At 33.6% G+C, this 17,692-nt stretch overlaps 1 protein-coding gene across 1 annotated transcript; it reads right to left on the reverse strand.

Moving 5' to 3' along the window:
• Positions 1-236: 236 nt before the first annotated feature.
• Positions 237-14,506, reverse strand: LOC105232627 (uncharacterized). The gene is made up of 14 exons (XM_049457688.1): positions 13,760-14,506; positions 12,412-12,510; positions 12,242-12,325; positions 12,000-12,158; positions 11,753-11,938; positions 10,278-10,619; positions 9,999-10,204; positions 3,920-4,097; positions 2,089-2,187; positions 1,737-1,820; positions 1,348-1,506; positions 1,055-1,240; positions 643-984; positions 237-574 (listed from the first exon to the last, which is right to left on the reverse strand). The coding sequence occupies exons 1-14, from the start codon at positions 13,949-13,951 to the stop codon at positions 392-394; spliced, it is 2,499 nt and encodes an 832-aa protein (XP_049313645.1). The 5' UTR covers positions 13,952-14,506; the 3' UTR covers positions 237-391.
• Between the last annotated feature and the right edge of the window lie 3,186 nt (positions 14,507-17,692).

A 17,692-nucleotide genomic window follows, 5' to 3' on the forward strand; every position in this document is an offset into this window, starting at 1 on the left:
TCCAAGATATATTTCTCATGATTCTGTGGGAATGAGCATATTTCATATCAGGAGACTGCATCTCTTAGAAAAGTATTGGTGTTGAAGAAATTTTATAGTCTAAATATATAGTTGTACACATTTTTTGAACTATCATTTTATGCATTTTCCAATTAAGAAAGTAATATTGCTCTTAACGCTTCATTTAAAAACTCCTAAATCTACATAAAATTCCTCGCAAATTTCAAAAATCCAAATTATAAACAATTATCTATAAATTAATTTATTTCCACATACAAACAATTTCATTAAGAACTTAAAACTGAATTAAATTTAAATATTCGTGCAATAAATAAAATATTACAAATTAAATTACGCGTTATAAAAATACTTTTTTCTATGTATATATCACTTATGGTCCTTTGAGCGGTGGCTCCGTGAAACCTTCATTCTTTGAAGCACAACGCACATCATATGGCTCATTTGGAAGTACATCACCACTTAGTTCAATTAGTTGGTCTAAGGGGCATTGAAAATCACAGCCTGGTACTGTCAGCTTCTCTAACGGCGCTTTGGCATGACTTCGGAAGTAAACCTAAAATCACATAAGATCGCATTGAAGACGATTCGACAGCTGAATTTTCAACTATTTGAATAACTCACCTCTACATAATACTCTCCGGTAATCTTATTCTTGTGCAATTCAAAAATAGTCATAACCGAGTAACGTGGCAACTGTCGCTTCCATATTTTTAGGCTAGACAGAATATTGACTACTGTCGTGTCATGTCCGGTGTAAATAAATATTTTGCGAGTCTGTGGCTTCAGTTTGCCATCTCGTTTTTCCTGCATTTCCGTAAACATTTTCTGCAAAAATGGTCCAGCCTTTATCTTTTGCATCTCAGGCGTAAAAACATTATAAATGTAACTTTGATCGGTTAGGAACTGCATTTGTTGAGGGAAGTAACTCTTCGTCCAATCCGGAAGTTTTAGACCAAATTCTTGCTATATATACGTAATTAAACTATTATAATTAGTATTTATTTCATTATTTTATGGGGGACTGAATAACTACCTCTGCTAGAAGTGTTAGGTAAAGCGATTGTACGTCTTCGGGTTGCGTTAAATTCATGCCGGTTAAGAGTGACAACTCGCTCAGCATGCCGAGGTATGGTTCAATTTCCGCTTTTACATTTGGCAACTCTAAAACTTCGCCTAAAGCCTCAAAATAACGCGGACAAGGTGTGCGCACCAACAGTAACTGTAAAAAGATATACAAAAATAATTATAAATTTCATATTTTGCACAGTTTTATATATATAAAATCGAATGCAGTTGGCACATTAAGATGTTAAAATCTCGACTTACAGAATCCTCATTGAGTGGCTGCGAAAATACCGGCACCGGCTGCCAATTATATTTCGGATGCCATTCCATGGGCGTATCTTTTGGGGGGAACAAACTCGCCAGCACCGTCTGCAGTGTCATGTGGGTGCGTGCAACACCCGTTGCTTGAGCGTGTGCCTGCTGTTAAAACAAAAAAAAAAAACAATAACAAATACTATCATTACATAAATATTAGTACAACCACGCTACAATCGTAGCAACAGAATTGCTAATAAAATGCATCCAAACATTTTTGCCGGCCAGCGCTTGACCGGAATGGAGTGCGCATTACATTGATTTTCGATGCTAAACTACTACCACACTGCGACATTCCGTTTCCGGTGTCAAGCGCTGTGCTGACCTGCCCTTACGTCTGGCGTATAGTATGGCGACATGAAGTCTGCGTAACGCTTGCGCAGCCACGTTCCAATGCCAAATAGCTCACGCTTGCCGTTCTGCATAAGAGGCAGGTTGTTGAAGTCCGTTTTTGTGAATAATGATTTCCGTCAAATAAATTTCGATACCATTTGTAGCATATGTACATAGAAGGAAGGAGGAGGTATATAATATAAATAAAAAGTTTGTTAGTAAAAATGTAAGTCGGAGGATAAACTATGAAACAACTAAAATATATTATAAAAGTACACGAAAATAAATAAAAATCGCATAATTTCCTTGCAGTAATTATCAAAGAAAAAATGACTTATTCAAGCTATGACTTACATTGGTTATGTGCCCCCATCCGAAAGGAGAGAAGGTCTGGTTAATGTGTGGGTCATTTGGATATGTGTCTGCGGGTGTTCGTGGTCCGTGTCGGAAAACCTAGAATTATAAATGATAATCATAAATCGGTCAATAAACATAAGTATACATACATATTTAGGTAATATATACAAGTAATTATATAACTTTGAATCTTTCATATATTCGTCTTTATACTTTAAGAAGGGTATATAAAGTCTGTCACGGAGTTAGTAGCACCCAGAAGGAAACGGCGGATACCCTATAAAATATTTATGTAATTGATCAGCATGATGAGCAGAGTCGATTTAGCCATGTCGGCCTGTCCGTCTGTTTGTTTGTCACTCAGTTTTTGAGGTGTCCATCTAAAATTTTGCACATGTCCTTATCTCCCCAAAAAGCTGCTCATTTTCCAGTACCGCCATTATCAGACCACTAATCCTTACAGTTGCCATAACAACACACCGAGTAATATCAAGTCCTTGCATGGATAACTTTATTATTTGACAAACTGCCTTCACACATTTTGGCAGAGATTAATGTCCGAGACAATGTTACAAAATATGCAGAACGACCGGGTGTTATTTTCTTGTATGTGAAACAATCACGGCGCTTTCGTGTGATCGCAATTAAAGAGTTAAGGGCATCGATAAGAACTGAGACATATGCGACGCGCGCTTTGAGTAAACATGGTATAAAAAGTGAAAATTGTACACAATGATGTGTGCATAAATAATTACATAAAAATATTAACATAATTCAAGGACAGCGTCATTATTGAATATAACTTTTCACTGGTCTTAAAACATTATGGTGTGCATTTAAATTTTAATGCAAGTCAAGGCGTCTTTAAATCGAAATAGGCAATTTGTGATTATACGATTTTGTGTATTGAAGAAACTCAAACCAGTTTTAACAAAATCTTTCTGGATGTAACTACTTCATGTGAGACTATTTAAAAAAATTGAGGCTTTAACAAATAAGGAAAATTTTGCAAAAAAATATTAAAAATTGAATTCACATTTATTATTGAATTATAGAATAGTATGTGTGTTTCAGTTTTGTTTTGGTAGTCACTCAAAATTAAAAACAAAAAAATTGTTGATGACTACAATATGTCCTACACACACCAAAAATATTGCCACTTCACCGGTAATGGAAAATCTTAGTCTGCATTTTTAGCATGAAAAACTGCTAACGAACCCCTGCGCTATTCGGAGGAAGTTTTAAATTTAAAGAACCCGCCATGTACCGACATACATACATATTAGTTAAAATGTCGTCGAACTCTACAAAGAGATGGATGAGCACGTCCTGGTATTTATTTCATTATACTTAAGGTGGCATAGTATATATGAGTTTATTTTACATTGCGAATGAATAATTTTTTTAAACACTGTATTTGTATTAATAGTATAAAATAAAATATCATTGAGTGCGCATTTGAAAAAGTCCGCTATTGAAATGTATTTTCTTATTAAACGTAAATCTGTCGATCACTTTTCACAAAAATAACCGCAGTTAAAACACGTCCAATATCACTTTAATTGTCAATCCGATTATATTGATGACTTATAAAACCAATATTATAAGTGAACACGAGCTTATTACATGCACACCCATAAATGCACTTCCCTCACATAAAACACTATCACTTATCACTTTAGAGATGTAATTAAAACAAAACTGTCATAGAGCAGTTTCAAGTGCGACTTTGTCATGTGCTGGAGTATTGCACCCAGCCAAACGTGCGTAGTATTTGCATATGTTTGTTAGTAAGCACATTTGCGCGTTTACCGTATTATCAACTCACCACATGTAGTAATTCTAAAGTATCAGCATCGGCTTTGTCTTCGGACACGAATGAAAGAACGTTTGAACTTAGCAAACATAACAATAAAAGCACCACCGCCACCGCTGCGCCAGCCATAGCTAGACGATGTTTATTAGAGAAATGTGTGCGCGACATTTCAGATTTTACTTTTATACGAAAATTTCAAATATTCTATATTATTTTTTATCAATATTGCTTGTTTTTAAGTATGATCGCTGTAGTACATATACATATGTTTCTTTTTCAAAATTGCTTGTCTTTAGCCTGCATCTACATATGTTTGTATGTATGATTGTGTGTATGTGAGAGAGGTATAGGTGTGCGGCTTAACATACGTACATATGTATGTGCATACATTCTAATCGTGTGAGTACTGTGCTTATTCCATATTCTAATGTAGTGTTAAAACCTAAAATAAAAAGAGAAATGATAATTATTAACACAGTTGGTTGGTCTGAGTCGCAGCTGAAATACACTACACTTTTATTTAGTTCGATGGACAGGTTTTTTTTGAAACTGTAGTTTTTTTTATTTTATATTAAACGCGTTCGATAATTAATGACTTGTGGTGGCAACGACTTCAATTTCTGTTTAAAATTTATTTTTGTGCCCCAAATAGTCTTCAAAAGGATTGATTAAACCTCAAATTCAGCTTCAAAGCATGCATTTACACATGTACTAGAGGTTAACTGTAAAATGATTCAAAGTTTCACAGCAAAATGTAGTTATGATAGTTTTCAACTTCAGCAGAAATGTATTAAATTATAATTTACATGCTTGCGCACTTACATCTGCACAAATGAACAATTCATCAATAAATGACTTTACAATTTGAAGTGTTTCAACAATACGGATTAAAATATTATAGATGCACTTAATTGAACAGCTTGTAATTATGATTATCAAAGAATTTGCTGAATTACATTATATTCACACACTTACATATATAATTACTATCGTTGAGCTTATGATTCAGAAAGGTGTATGTAAAATTAATGAATCAATAAGTATTATGCGATACTGTATTATATTGTTGAATATATGTACAATGTTTATTTGAAGATCAAATTTTTTTTGAATATTGATATTTTCTCCCTGCATTGTGAAACAGTAATAAGACATGAATATGACTATTGTGAAAGCGTAAAACATTCATTTCGGACAAAATTTTTTACAGTGTACCGCAACTTTTCTGTTCAAGCTGATCCAAGTTATTCAAAAAATCCTAGCTTTAAGAATCCAAGCAAATTTCTATATTAACCTTTAATTTCCTACCTCAATGGTCAATTTGGTCTGCTTTGAAATATGTAAAAAAAGTAAACTGTAACGGTATATAAAAATGTAGCTAGATTTAAAAATGCCTTAGAATGAGTTCTTACTAACATCCTTACTTTTTTTGCCAGCCAGATTGGAGCACAAATTGTTTCATGAAACTTCGATCCGCTAACAAGCACATTGAGGTTACTTTGAGTTAAAATGAAAATATTCTTAATTAGCTATGTAGAGATGTTTTGAAGATTATCATATTTCAAAACAGCCAAGCTTAGCCGCTGCAACAGCTCAAGCACTACCTTCACCTTCCCGTTCCCAAACTTTCACTAAAGCTTTACAAACGCTTTATAATTTTTGGAAATCCACTTAAAAGCGGAACGCGTGCACCTATTGTAGAGTGCCGGCCAGACTGTTAGCGTATGCATTAACGGTAATTAAATTTATAACAGGTTTACCAAAATTTCGGTTTGACGTAAGGTGAGAGCTATTAAGTGTTAAGATTTTTTACAAACACACAATATAAACGTACATATGGATATTTGTATGTTTGTCAAAATGTATAAGGCGTGCACTGATTAGCTAAACGTTTAATTAACATTCTTAATCATCTCCACAAATCATAAGCAATTCTTATTTATTTTCTTCAAAGCTGGCACATAAAACACATCTAGTTTATAGGTACATTATTGTTTACTTTTAACTCATTTTATCTGCATTTATATATACATACATACATAGGTCGCAAGAACTATGACACTTATCAGACACCTGGATGTCGTTCCCATTCATTCTCTACCATGTTTTGTTTTTTTTTTTGCACAATTAAAACACACACGAAAAGAGACTACAGAATAAAAGAAATTAAAACACACTAGCGATAATAAAGGAAACTCCGCAAAATGACAGTTAGTCAGTTCAACGCGCAGCGATTGGCAGTCGAGCGGCCGATCCGCGTACTCCGGCGTCGAATAACTGGCAGTGGATAAGTTAGATAGCATATGAAAACGCAGTCACTTGTTATCTTCGCGTCGATTTTACTGTTCTCTCATTATGATCTATTACATGTTTGTGTGTATAGGTAGGTATGTAAATGCGAGTACCTATTGTATTCGAGTTGAACTCTCCGCTCAACGTAATAATTTATTTATTTTGTTTAATTTGATTGTTGTTATTGTTGTTGTTTCGTGTACCTTTTTTCGCCAGCTCGATTGCATTCGAGCGAATTGAAAAGCACGAGTAGGTTTCACTTTGCCCTTCAACTCTAAATTACACCTTTGTAAGTCGATTTATATTCACTTGCTTATTTATTTATTAAACGATTATATATACAAGTATGTATGGTATGTATGTCAAGCCGTTGGTTGTTTGTATAAATTCATATTTTTCCGAATATAATGCGGGTGTCTAAACGCTTACACATGACGACGTATACCATATGCACAGCACTAATTTGAACTTAATATAAGGCAAAAATTACTGCCTCGCTCCCATTTAAGTAAAAAATTCCCAATTTAAAACCGCAAAATTAGCACATGGTCGCTGTCTACTCATACGAAGGAACTTTTGATTCAAGGAACAGCGCGAAAGCGGCAGCTGTGTACTTACACGCGTATATGTATGTATTGATGTGCATATGTGTTCTTAATGAAAAGGCCCGTGCTCACAGGTAGACAGGTAATGAAGTTATTTATACGCCTCTTTCAACATTTAAACAATAAGACCATTTTGTCAATAAAACAATAATTAATTGCATTTTATTTTGGGTAGACTGTTGAAAGATTGCAGGCACTTGTAATGAGTTATATGTTTATCGTTAGGAATCCGGCGGGCAGCGGCTATTATTGGGTGTTTGAAGGAAATTGCGATTGCAGTTTCAAAATTCTTCCGTTTCCTTAATCAAGCGCAACTTTGCTTGTATTTGCAATGTAACGTAAAAAGTTATGTATACATGCGGATGCTTCCAAGGCTCGACGTAAAAAAAATATTACGAAATTCACTCGGGAAGCACCACGTTTGGTGCTTTTTGCGCAATTTCAAGTGTGAGTGAAATAAAATAAGAATAGCGAATCATATATGAGTAAGCCATTTCTTTAAATACCAAGATTTTAGTTGCATTTCAAAATCAGAAAATAAATAAAGAAATGCATTTTTGAAGATTTTAAAAATTTTTTATTTCCTATATTCAATTCAGAGAAAAATGATTGTAATTGATCTTAACGGCTGTTCGTAGTTAAAAAAAAAATCATGTTGTAGAATATTACATGTATAGGAATATAGAGATATATGTAAAACACCTTTCCAGTTAGCCTATGTATGATCAATGCTTTTCCTATATCCTTCACCGTTCCAATAAATAATAACCGAATTCCATTCGTATCCAAGTTTTTCTAATTCTTCTCATAAAACTCCTGGGTTATCTTTACAGTAATGCTATATAATCACTAATAAGCGCAAACCTTTTCGGCGTAGCGCTTTTAAATACTCACAAACACATAAGCGCTTAAAGAACAGTTACGTTTGCAGTTGTACATGTTGTATAAGCTTGATATTATTAGTGTGTGATTTCTGAGAATAAAACATAGTTGGTCTTAGTCAGTTTGAACAGCACGAGACTTGCACGAGTAAGCTCGGCTTTTCTTACTAGGCAAAGCAAATAGGACAGAATGATAAGCCGAGTTGAGATTTGTCTTGTATGATAGACGCCAATATTCGCAAATTATATACATATGTAGTAGTAATTCAACTATTATTCCGCTATAATTAGAATTATTTATATTGAAATCAAAATCACATTTTATTTTTTTTGTTAATAAAGTAAATGAAACTGTATTTTGAAATGAAATCTACGCTTATCTTATCGCAGCTTAAATTTTGATTAAATAAAGCGCAGTTTATTTATTATTATTTCCTTGGGTAAATCATAGAGATCAGGAAATTGCAAATAAAATCTTTTATGTACCACAAGACTTAACTATGTATGTATCGGAACCTTTAATTCACTTTATAGTATATGTGAGTTGTAAATATGTATGTATGTCAACTCAGCCCAAATCTTAAAGGAGGATTGAATATAAAACGAGCGAAAGCAATAAAATTAATACAAACCAAAATCAATGAATTTCATTGTTTTGGCAAACATTTAAATGAAGATTGTGTCTGTCGACAACACGTGACAGTCTGGCATAAAATTAGAAGTTCGACTTAAAGCACACACTTGGTTAATTATTTAAATCTTATTCTACAATCTCTTGAATTTTAATTGTTTTGATAAGACTTCAATAACAATATCATTTGTGTATGCGTATTATTATATTAAACGATGTTTTGTCCCATACTCACAATGAGACAGCACATGTGTGGCCATAAAATTATGCACGTGTCTGAAAAGCATTAAGTGACGTCAATAATAGTTAATACAGTGACTTTGGAGGCATGAATAATTATTGAAAGAAACTGAAATTTAAACTCGTTAGGAGCAACACTAATTTTGAATGATAATACCAAGTGGAATTTAAACTCTTATCAGATGTATGAAAGTCTGAGAGCTGTAGTACATTTAAGTCATAGTGGAAAATGATATTTGCGTAACAGCACCTGAGTTTTTTTTTATCAAAAAATGACCTCGAGGTAAGATATTTCTACCGAACATTTGATAATGAACTAACTCTGGAAGGGAGACAATTTTCTTTGTAGATAAAGATACCTAATTCATGGCTTTACGTTATTGCTAGGATAAAATAATATTTTTGATAAGGCTGGATTTGCAATGACTGCTTTCAAATTCAGCCCTTTCTTTAAGCTTTTGGTTAATTTCCTGTAAAACTTCAAAAATAGTTTCTTTCTCAGCTTAAAGTACCTCGTACCACCTCTAGTATTTAATGCAGTAGCAGAACTTTATAGAAGGCGTCTTTTGAAAGGTTGCAATACACTGTTACTAATTAAAAATGCATTTTATATAAACAATATCACGTTGTGTTCGAATGCAATTTATTACCTTGAACCTTTCTCAGGCATTGCAATATAATATACATATATGGATGTACCTATGGCTTATCTGTTCTAAGCAAATAATGTTCATAAAAAAGACCGGTATCAGTGTCTTGCAGCTACTTAGCTATTTTAAGTCTTGTTATTAAATTTTAATTAGATGTTGTTATGTCATCACATTTGTGCAATTGACATCTCATTACGACCTACGACTCGACAACTTAGCGAGATGATCGTAAATAATTTTTATTTTAAATTTTCCTATGTCGTGTAGGTCAATAATTGTAAACAGATAACATTTCATAGGGATAGGTCGTTACTAAAAAGAAGGTGGTGGAACAAAATCTTATGAGAGCGGATAGGCTATACTATGTATACAATGTTATCTAGACGGCAACCTAAAACTTTAGGTTGAAGCGCACAAAATTGGTTCGGCTTCATAAAATTTAGGTGACGAGCAGCATCTCGTTAGTTTTTTTTTGTTTTAAGCGGAACAGTTAAAGGCATAGCAGTAAAAATCTCGCTGAAAAGGTATGGACCCTTATCAAGCAACAAAAAATTACGGATATAATTAAATATGTTATTTAGATGAAGAGAGACGACAAAATATATAACATTTGCATATGTTTATTTAAAATAGTTTAAGTTTAATTTTCATCAATTAAAAGTAAAATAATTAGTACTATTTTACTCTTACACTTTTCAACTAGATTCGAAAATACATAACAGTAATCATAAATTAAATATGTTAATACTTTCTGCACTTAATATTAATACTTGTTGTATACATAACTTTTACTAAAGTTTCGAGTTCGGATCACGTTCCACCGCACGCTTTGGCGGCTCAACGAAATTAGCATTTTTCGCTTTGCAACGCTCCTCATACGTTTCATTAGGTATGACATCAGCATTCAAGTCAATTAGTCTATCCAGCGGGCATTGCGCGCCACAATTCGGCACCGACAGCAACTCAGCACAGCCGTCCTCACTATTTCGTAAATAAATCTGCAAAACATCAAAAGAAAACCATTACTCTCCATGCAATTAAGTAGGTCCAAGTATGTAAGCATGAACGCACCTCAATATAGTACTCGCCGGTGTGCTGATTTTGGTGCAACTCGAAAATAAGTGTGACCGCAAAGCGCAACATTTGACCTTTCCACAGATTCAACGACGCCATTATGTTGCCTACCGTCCAGTCATGGGCAGCGTAGATGAATAGCTTTCGATTACCGGGACTAAGTTTGCCGTTACGCTTTTCCAACATCTCGGCAAACATCTTTTTAAGGAAGGGACCTCCTTTAATCTTTTGCATTTCTTTGGTGTATGCGTTATAGATAAAGCTTTGCTCGGCTAAAAATTGCAATTTTTCAGGAAAGTAATCCTTGGTCCACGAAGGTAAGGTGTAGCCGAACTCTTGCTAAATATTCAAATAAATAAGACTTTCATTATTCGATTTTTAAACATGAGAAATTGGTGCCAATTGGAGGGCATAAAATTACTTCAGTCAGGCTGAAAAGTTGTGAACTTTTTAAAGCGCCAAATCATGCGTTTGGTTAAATTATTTGAAATAGTTGTTTCTACCGATATACAGGTTTTGTCCGGAAAGTAATAGGACTGAGACGATTTAAAAAATTGCAACGCTGCCGGCTCGATTTCCAAGCATTGCTGCATGGATCCCCTTTGCCAGCGTGTGCCACTCGGAAGATTGCCACTTTGTCTCAGGATCATACTCAAAGAGTTATGACTCGTCACCTGTAATTACGTTATTCAAAAATTGGGGGTCACTTTCACGCATGTTAAAATTTTCTTGGCACACTACCACTCGTCGCAATTTCTGGTCGTCAGTGAATACTTTTGGGACCATCTTCGCGCACCTTGCGTATGTTCAAGTGCTCTGTCACAATGTCATGAACACAGATTTTGATAAATTTAACATCTGCGCAATTAAATGAATACTTAGTCGACGGTCTGAATTCAAAAATTAGAGCACACGAGTCACATTGTCGGTATTTATCGAAGTCGCAGGTCTCAAAGCACGGTCGTCACCAGCGATCTCTTCCCGGCCCTTCAAAAAGCCCTGTTGCCACCGAAACACAGCACTTCTTGCTAAAGCAACATCTTTGTAAGCCTGTTTGATCATATCAAATGTCTCTGTCGCAGATTTACCGAGTTTCACACAGAATTGAATCGCGTACCTCTGCTCTAACGAACGCTGCATTTTCGACTTGCACCACTCACCGAAACACGTCGAGCGAAAATGTTTGTCCTGATTCTCCATGTGCTCGGAGATAACTGACCAGCTGCTCGTTCGTTAGTTAGGAACGCTCTATACCGAATCCAGTCGGTGCGCGCACGCTCCGAAGTACAGACACGGCCGACGAAAATCAGTCGCTTTGCTTTCCGGACAAAGCCTGTATATATATCGATTACAACTATACTTCAACTTTTAGTTTAGGATGATTGTAACTTTTGTGTTGTTGTATTACAAATACAAAAAACAGCTTCCTCAATTTTTGTATAATCTTAGAGATCGGTATAGTGATTACTCACCTCCGCTAATAGAGTGTTGTATAAGGAATTGACATCATCGGCATTTCTGATAGGCACGCCAGTCAATTTGGTCAAGTTTTGAAATAGATCTTCGTGCTCAGCCAATTCTGCTTTCACCTTCGGTAATTGAAATACTTCTTCGCGCGCCTCGAAAAAACGCGGACAGGGTGTGCGAACCAAAAGTAGCTGAAAATCAATAAGAAATCATTTAGTACAAGCTCTAGGTAGTAACGTTTTAAATTCTTACAGAATCTTGCTCTAAGGGCTCTGAGAAAACAGGTATTGGCTGCCAATTGTATTCGGTATTCCATTCCATATCGGTACCGCGCGGCGGAAAGAAGCTAGCTAGAACGGTGGACATAGACATTAGTGCACGCGGCGATGCCGTTGATTGAGCGTAAACGTACTGGAGTGATGCATTAGGTAATTAGTATATATATTAATTTTTATGGTATTAAAAAAGTGTCTTTTAACGCATATTAAACATACCTCCGGTGAATAGTGCGGTTCCATAAACTTTCCATAACGCCTGTGTAGCCACTCTCCAAGGTGATATAATTCGATTTTTCCTTTCTGATATTAAGTAAATATGTAAAGCAAAAAAGTGAATTACAATACAGTTATTGTTACTAAAGTGAAAGACCACATGTGATACTCACATTTGTCACATGACCCCAGCCAGTGGGATGAAACGTATCGTTCACGTAAGGGTCATTCGGATAGGTGGTTACCGGAGTACGCGCACCATGACGAAACACCTGTGAAATATGGTTCATTATTATTATTATCCACTTTATAATTCAAGCAATATTGTCTGTAAAAATATTTTGATGTTAATATTTCGGGAATGTTTATGCGAAAATCATAAATAATTATTCCAATTAATTGCTTATTGACATTGCTTGTTCACATTTTTGAGATTTTACATACTAATTTGTGTGACCCGAAAATCTCTTAATTAAGATAAAAAAGAAACACCTAATTAAAAGTCCTGAGTGACTCAAAGACGAAACGAGAAAGTACATGTCCTATATATGTATATGTATCATAATACAAGTATAATAAGTGTACGATTAAAGGGACTTCCCCTCTTACTTTAATCAACTGCGAAATTCATTGAATGAATTGAACTCATTTTAACCATTTAATTGCTTCAAAATTATTTTCGTAAATATAATATATTTAAAATTTTGTTTTTATACTCTCACAACATGTTGCAACGAGCATAGTAATATTTTTTATTTGAGTGACCTCCGTATGTTCTGTTACCTCCGAACTTAGATTTCCTTATTTGTTAAAATTTCATGTTTTAAAAAAGGTGAAAATAATTTTCAGAACACACATTAAACCGGACTACAAAATGAAACTTTAGAGTTTCCAACTGTTCGAACTTTTCAACCGCCAAATTGTAATTTTAATCAAGTATGGCGAGTTGATTCGCTATGTTAAAATGTATCTCAGTATGTCATCGGTGCTTTTTCTCACTGCAAAAGCGGCAGATTTGAGTTGGGGTTTTCGCTCGCATTCTGATTAATACCAAAAGCCATAAATGCTTGTAATTATATTACCCATGAACATTTTATCATTGCATTTTTGTTCAGCTGTTATGACTTATTGCTGTTGATTTGATTTAGTTCTGAATTGTCTACTGGACCAAAGCTGCATAAAAGCACAAATACATACATGAAGATAACAACACCAGAATAATATTTCCATTGTTATTATGTGATGGAAGAGTAAATGTCTGTTAGGACCTTTTCGTGTCTATTATATGCAAAACAGCACTTATTGACAAAAGTGACCAAGGTTTATGCAATTATCTGATAGTAACAGAAATTTTGACATTATTGTACATATGTCAAGAGTACGCTGAATATATACATATATTGTATGTAACTGAATTATTGTTGTAACTATATTTTATCAGATATCGGTCTGTAATACTATAATTAATTAAGCTTTATTAAAATTTCGATTTAAGACTAAACTTTCTTTACCAACACTTACCATATGCACCAGCTTTAGCGTGGATTTCGAGGTGTTCACTGATACTGTGGGACAATTAGCGTCATTTATCCACCTATCATCTTCCCCACGCCGACCAGTGGTGGTGTAGAAATATATGAGAATTACAGCTATTACAGTACAAAGGCTCAGCAATATTATCACATGTTTGCGCGTAATTTTCTGAAGAAACATTTTTGAATAAAAAACACAATTACACACACGAAAAAGTTATTTTAAACTCGTCGCTTAGCCAAACCGGTCATTAGGCGGAAGAAAAGTAATTAACGAACAAACGAACAAACCAAAAGCTGACAATTAAAATTAAAAACGAGCTTTAAAGTATATTTGTATTAATTTTTTTACAGAACTGCACTTAACAGCTTCAAACACACTCAAATCAGACGTTTAGCTCCGCGCTTAGTGTTAAAATGAATAATTATTGTAAACTGCTGCGTGCTTGAGACTCGCAGCTTTGTTTGTACACACAGTTGTTGATAAAAGTGAATGTGTACCGACCGACACTGCACTGAACTGCTTGGATTCGCTCTTGATTCTAAACCTTATGACTGATTCGACAGTGGATTATATCTGAGAAGTTGAAATGGTGCAGCAGGCGCTGCCATTCAGAATTGAAAATGAATTTCTGTCGCTCGGCGGTCTGTCCGGAAGGGAAATCACAAATGCACCGAAAGTCTGATTTTCAACAGAACCGTTGAATTCTTTGAACCAGCTAACCTCCAGCTGCCAGCCAAACTTATGCTAGACCGAATGCGTTGCTTAAGTAGTATCTTATAATTTTGTATTTGTATATGTGTATTTGCTCTTAAATCTCTAGAATGATTCTGTAGATACGCGATTGAGGTTGTGTGTTTGTATGTATTTAAGTACACTTGGGTACATATCGCTCTTTTTACTAGTGGTGCTTGGTTAAAAATTTAATTGAGCCATTATTATATGGTAAGTATAAACAACTGCAAATATTCATGTTTATAGACACCTATGGACATACAATGTATATGTGGATATATGGTGTGATAGTTAAACAGAATTTCTAACAATTCAATAAATATATACATATATAATTATGCATATACAATGTGAGCTTTACTAATAATACAAAGAATGTATGTAAGTATATTGAAATTTAGATATTTTCATGCGAATTAAATCGGTGCATGTTTGTGTTTGGTGTGACATTTTGACCAAATTCTTATGTTTTGTGGACTTTTCGTAAAATTTTATTAATAAATTGAATTCTTGTAAGGTAACAGAGCTATGAGATAGTGGTGATTGATATAATATGTTATATACTTCTACTAAAATGCTTGTCATAAAACAATTGAGATTTCCAGGTCTCACCATTTGTTGGATATAAGCAAATTTGCAAAAATTGTTTTTCAGCAGTGTTGACTGACTGTTGAATTTGCTGTTGCTAAAATGACACCCTGTATATACTATATACGGTAAGTTAATGCATGTGAGTAAAAAGCGAGAGATCAAAGCGCTTTTGTAGTATATTTTGTATAGCTAGTATTATATTAATTTTCACACAATTGAATTTAGCTTAAAACACAGCAGGCATAAATTGGACATCACCTCTAAATATTTTAAAACATAAGCTAATATTTTTTTGCGGTTTTCTTTGATTGAGGTAAATAATTGTATGTAAATATATTTTTCTTGTCCTTTGAAGTATTTTAGCTTCTTTTAAATACCATTCGGTATAATGGGAAATCATTAAGAAAAATTTTAATTTATAATTTTAAAACTTTTTTTTTAATTTACTAAACTTTATACAACTATTAAATAGTAAGAGAACTTCTTGAGGATATGACGTGTAAACATTACTCTGAACATATATATGTATTATTATAACTATATTTGATAAAATAAATTATGTAAATATCACATTTTCACCACAGCTATATCTTAACGGTTTTTAATTCTTATGTACACTTTTTTATGCCAAGAAATACCATGTTCAGAGGTTCAGAGGTATATATCATACCTCGGATTCGATTCCAGTCCACTCAATTTAATGTTCTTATTCGGCTCCAAAATTGTAGAAACAGCAAAGCTTCGAACACAAATGGTAATAAAAGTTCGGCCAAACCTCTACTTAAAGAATTTAAGTCCGTAATTATAGTATACTCATAGTGGAAATGTGTGTTAACCATACATTTATATGATATGTACATATAAATGACGAGTATGTATATAGTTTATATGGGATTTAAAGAGAAATATTGGCGTTTCGCAGACAAAAGATAAGAGCGCTTAAATATTTCTCGCGGCAATTAACGATCATAAAGAGTATACCTATGCATTATTCAGTATATATACTTATATACATGTACACATATATATGTACAGATTTATACAAGTTAAATTACAATGCTTTTAAGTTCATTGGTTTATTGTGTTGTGAATCCTTAAGAAAACAGAGCTATTTTCTTAGTTGATGCCGGCGAATTACAATCAGCTCAGTATGTACGATGATTATGAGAAATAAATGTTTCCAACACATCGTAATTCTTCTTGCTCAGAAGTAGTACAATTACAAAATAAATAAACGAATAATAACATAATAATATAATAACAACTTTTAATAGCGTTTAGAGTTTCTAATTGAAATTAATATATGGTGAGTATATACATATATCATTATTATAATATTATCGAAAAAAATAAAAAATTTTTTTTGGTACATTGAAATTTAAATTTATGTGTTTGAAAAAATTTCAATTGCTCGAACAATTAGTTTTATTAGTATTGTTTTTATATTATTATTTAATATGTTATATAATTTAGTACGGTACATATGTATATCAGCAATATCGCACGCAAATTTATGAATTACGCTATGAATATGTATGCAAGTACGTATTGCATACATACTATATGTGCATGGCTAAAATCATGAAAGGCTTTAATTAATTTTATCGCGCCTACTTAACCTAAAATCTAATATTTATTTGCATTTTTATGGTGTTTGCTGTTTAGTAAGCGAAACTAAATAGTCTGTGAACTTTTTGCGATAGTTATATATAGTATATACATATATAAATGTATATCAATAAAAAGATAGCGAGTACTGAATGTACAAGCATATAAAAATTTCTATGCATGCTACGCAATGCATACGCCATACATACCCAGCAGGAAATAGCTAGCTTTATAACGCCTATGCTCAATGCTGCTGACACCATGAATTTCCCTAATCGTAAATAGCTTATGCTTTTTTGCCGTAATAGTTTCTTGTTTATAGTTTTACAGTTACATTGCTTGCAATTACCTAATTATTTGTGGTTTATGCAGTTAAAATATGATGCAATAATGCAATTCCATTGCATAATTACTTACTAGTTGATAAATAACACGTGGATGCATTTACACAGTGCGCGTATGTGTGTTTATTTGAGTATGTATGTATGTGCAAGTTAGTGCATTTTTTGTACAAAAAATACGTAGACTAAATTAGATTAAATTTTAGTAAAACTTTGTCTATATTTACAATTTTATTCTCATTTTGAGTCAAAGTTCCTTGCGAGTACTTAAGTATAACAAATTATTATTTTATTTACTAAAATAAACATTGTATTTACATTCTAAATATTTATTACAGAAAGCAGAGGGAACAATTCGCCATGTATTTGACGTGATTTTTTATTTGCTGTTGTCTTCGGAGTGGCGTTCTTTACAACAGAGAGCTTAGCATCAGATATACCAGATTTTAATCACTTAATCTTCTTGAATTTCATTAAATCTACTTTTTGGATGATTTTGAGTAATAAAATAACTAATACTTCACGAAGTATTGCAAATTAAGAACGAGTTCGTAAATGACCGTAAAATAGAACTGTGATTTGGTGCAGAGGATCACAGTAGTAAGGGGCATCTATCGGCAAAAACATGGGGCTTGGCTCCGCCTTC

The sequence above is a fragment of the Bactrocera dorsalis genome, chromosome 5, assembly GCF_023373825.1.
Source record: "Bactrocera dorsalis isolate Fly_Bdor chromosome 5, ASM2337382v1, whole genome shotgun sequence".
Taxonomy (NCBI): Eukaryota; Metazoa; Arthropoda; class Insecta; order Diptera; family Tephritidae; genus Bactrocera; species Bactrocera dorsalis.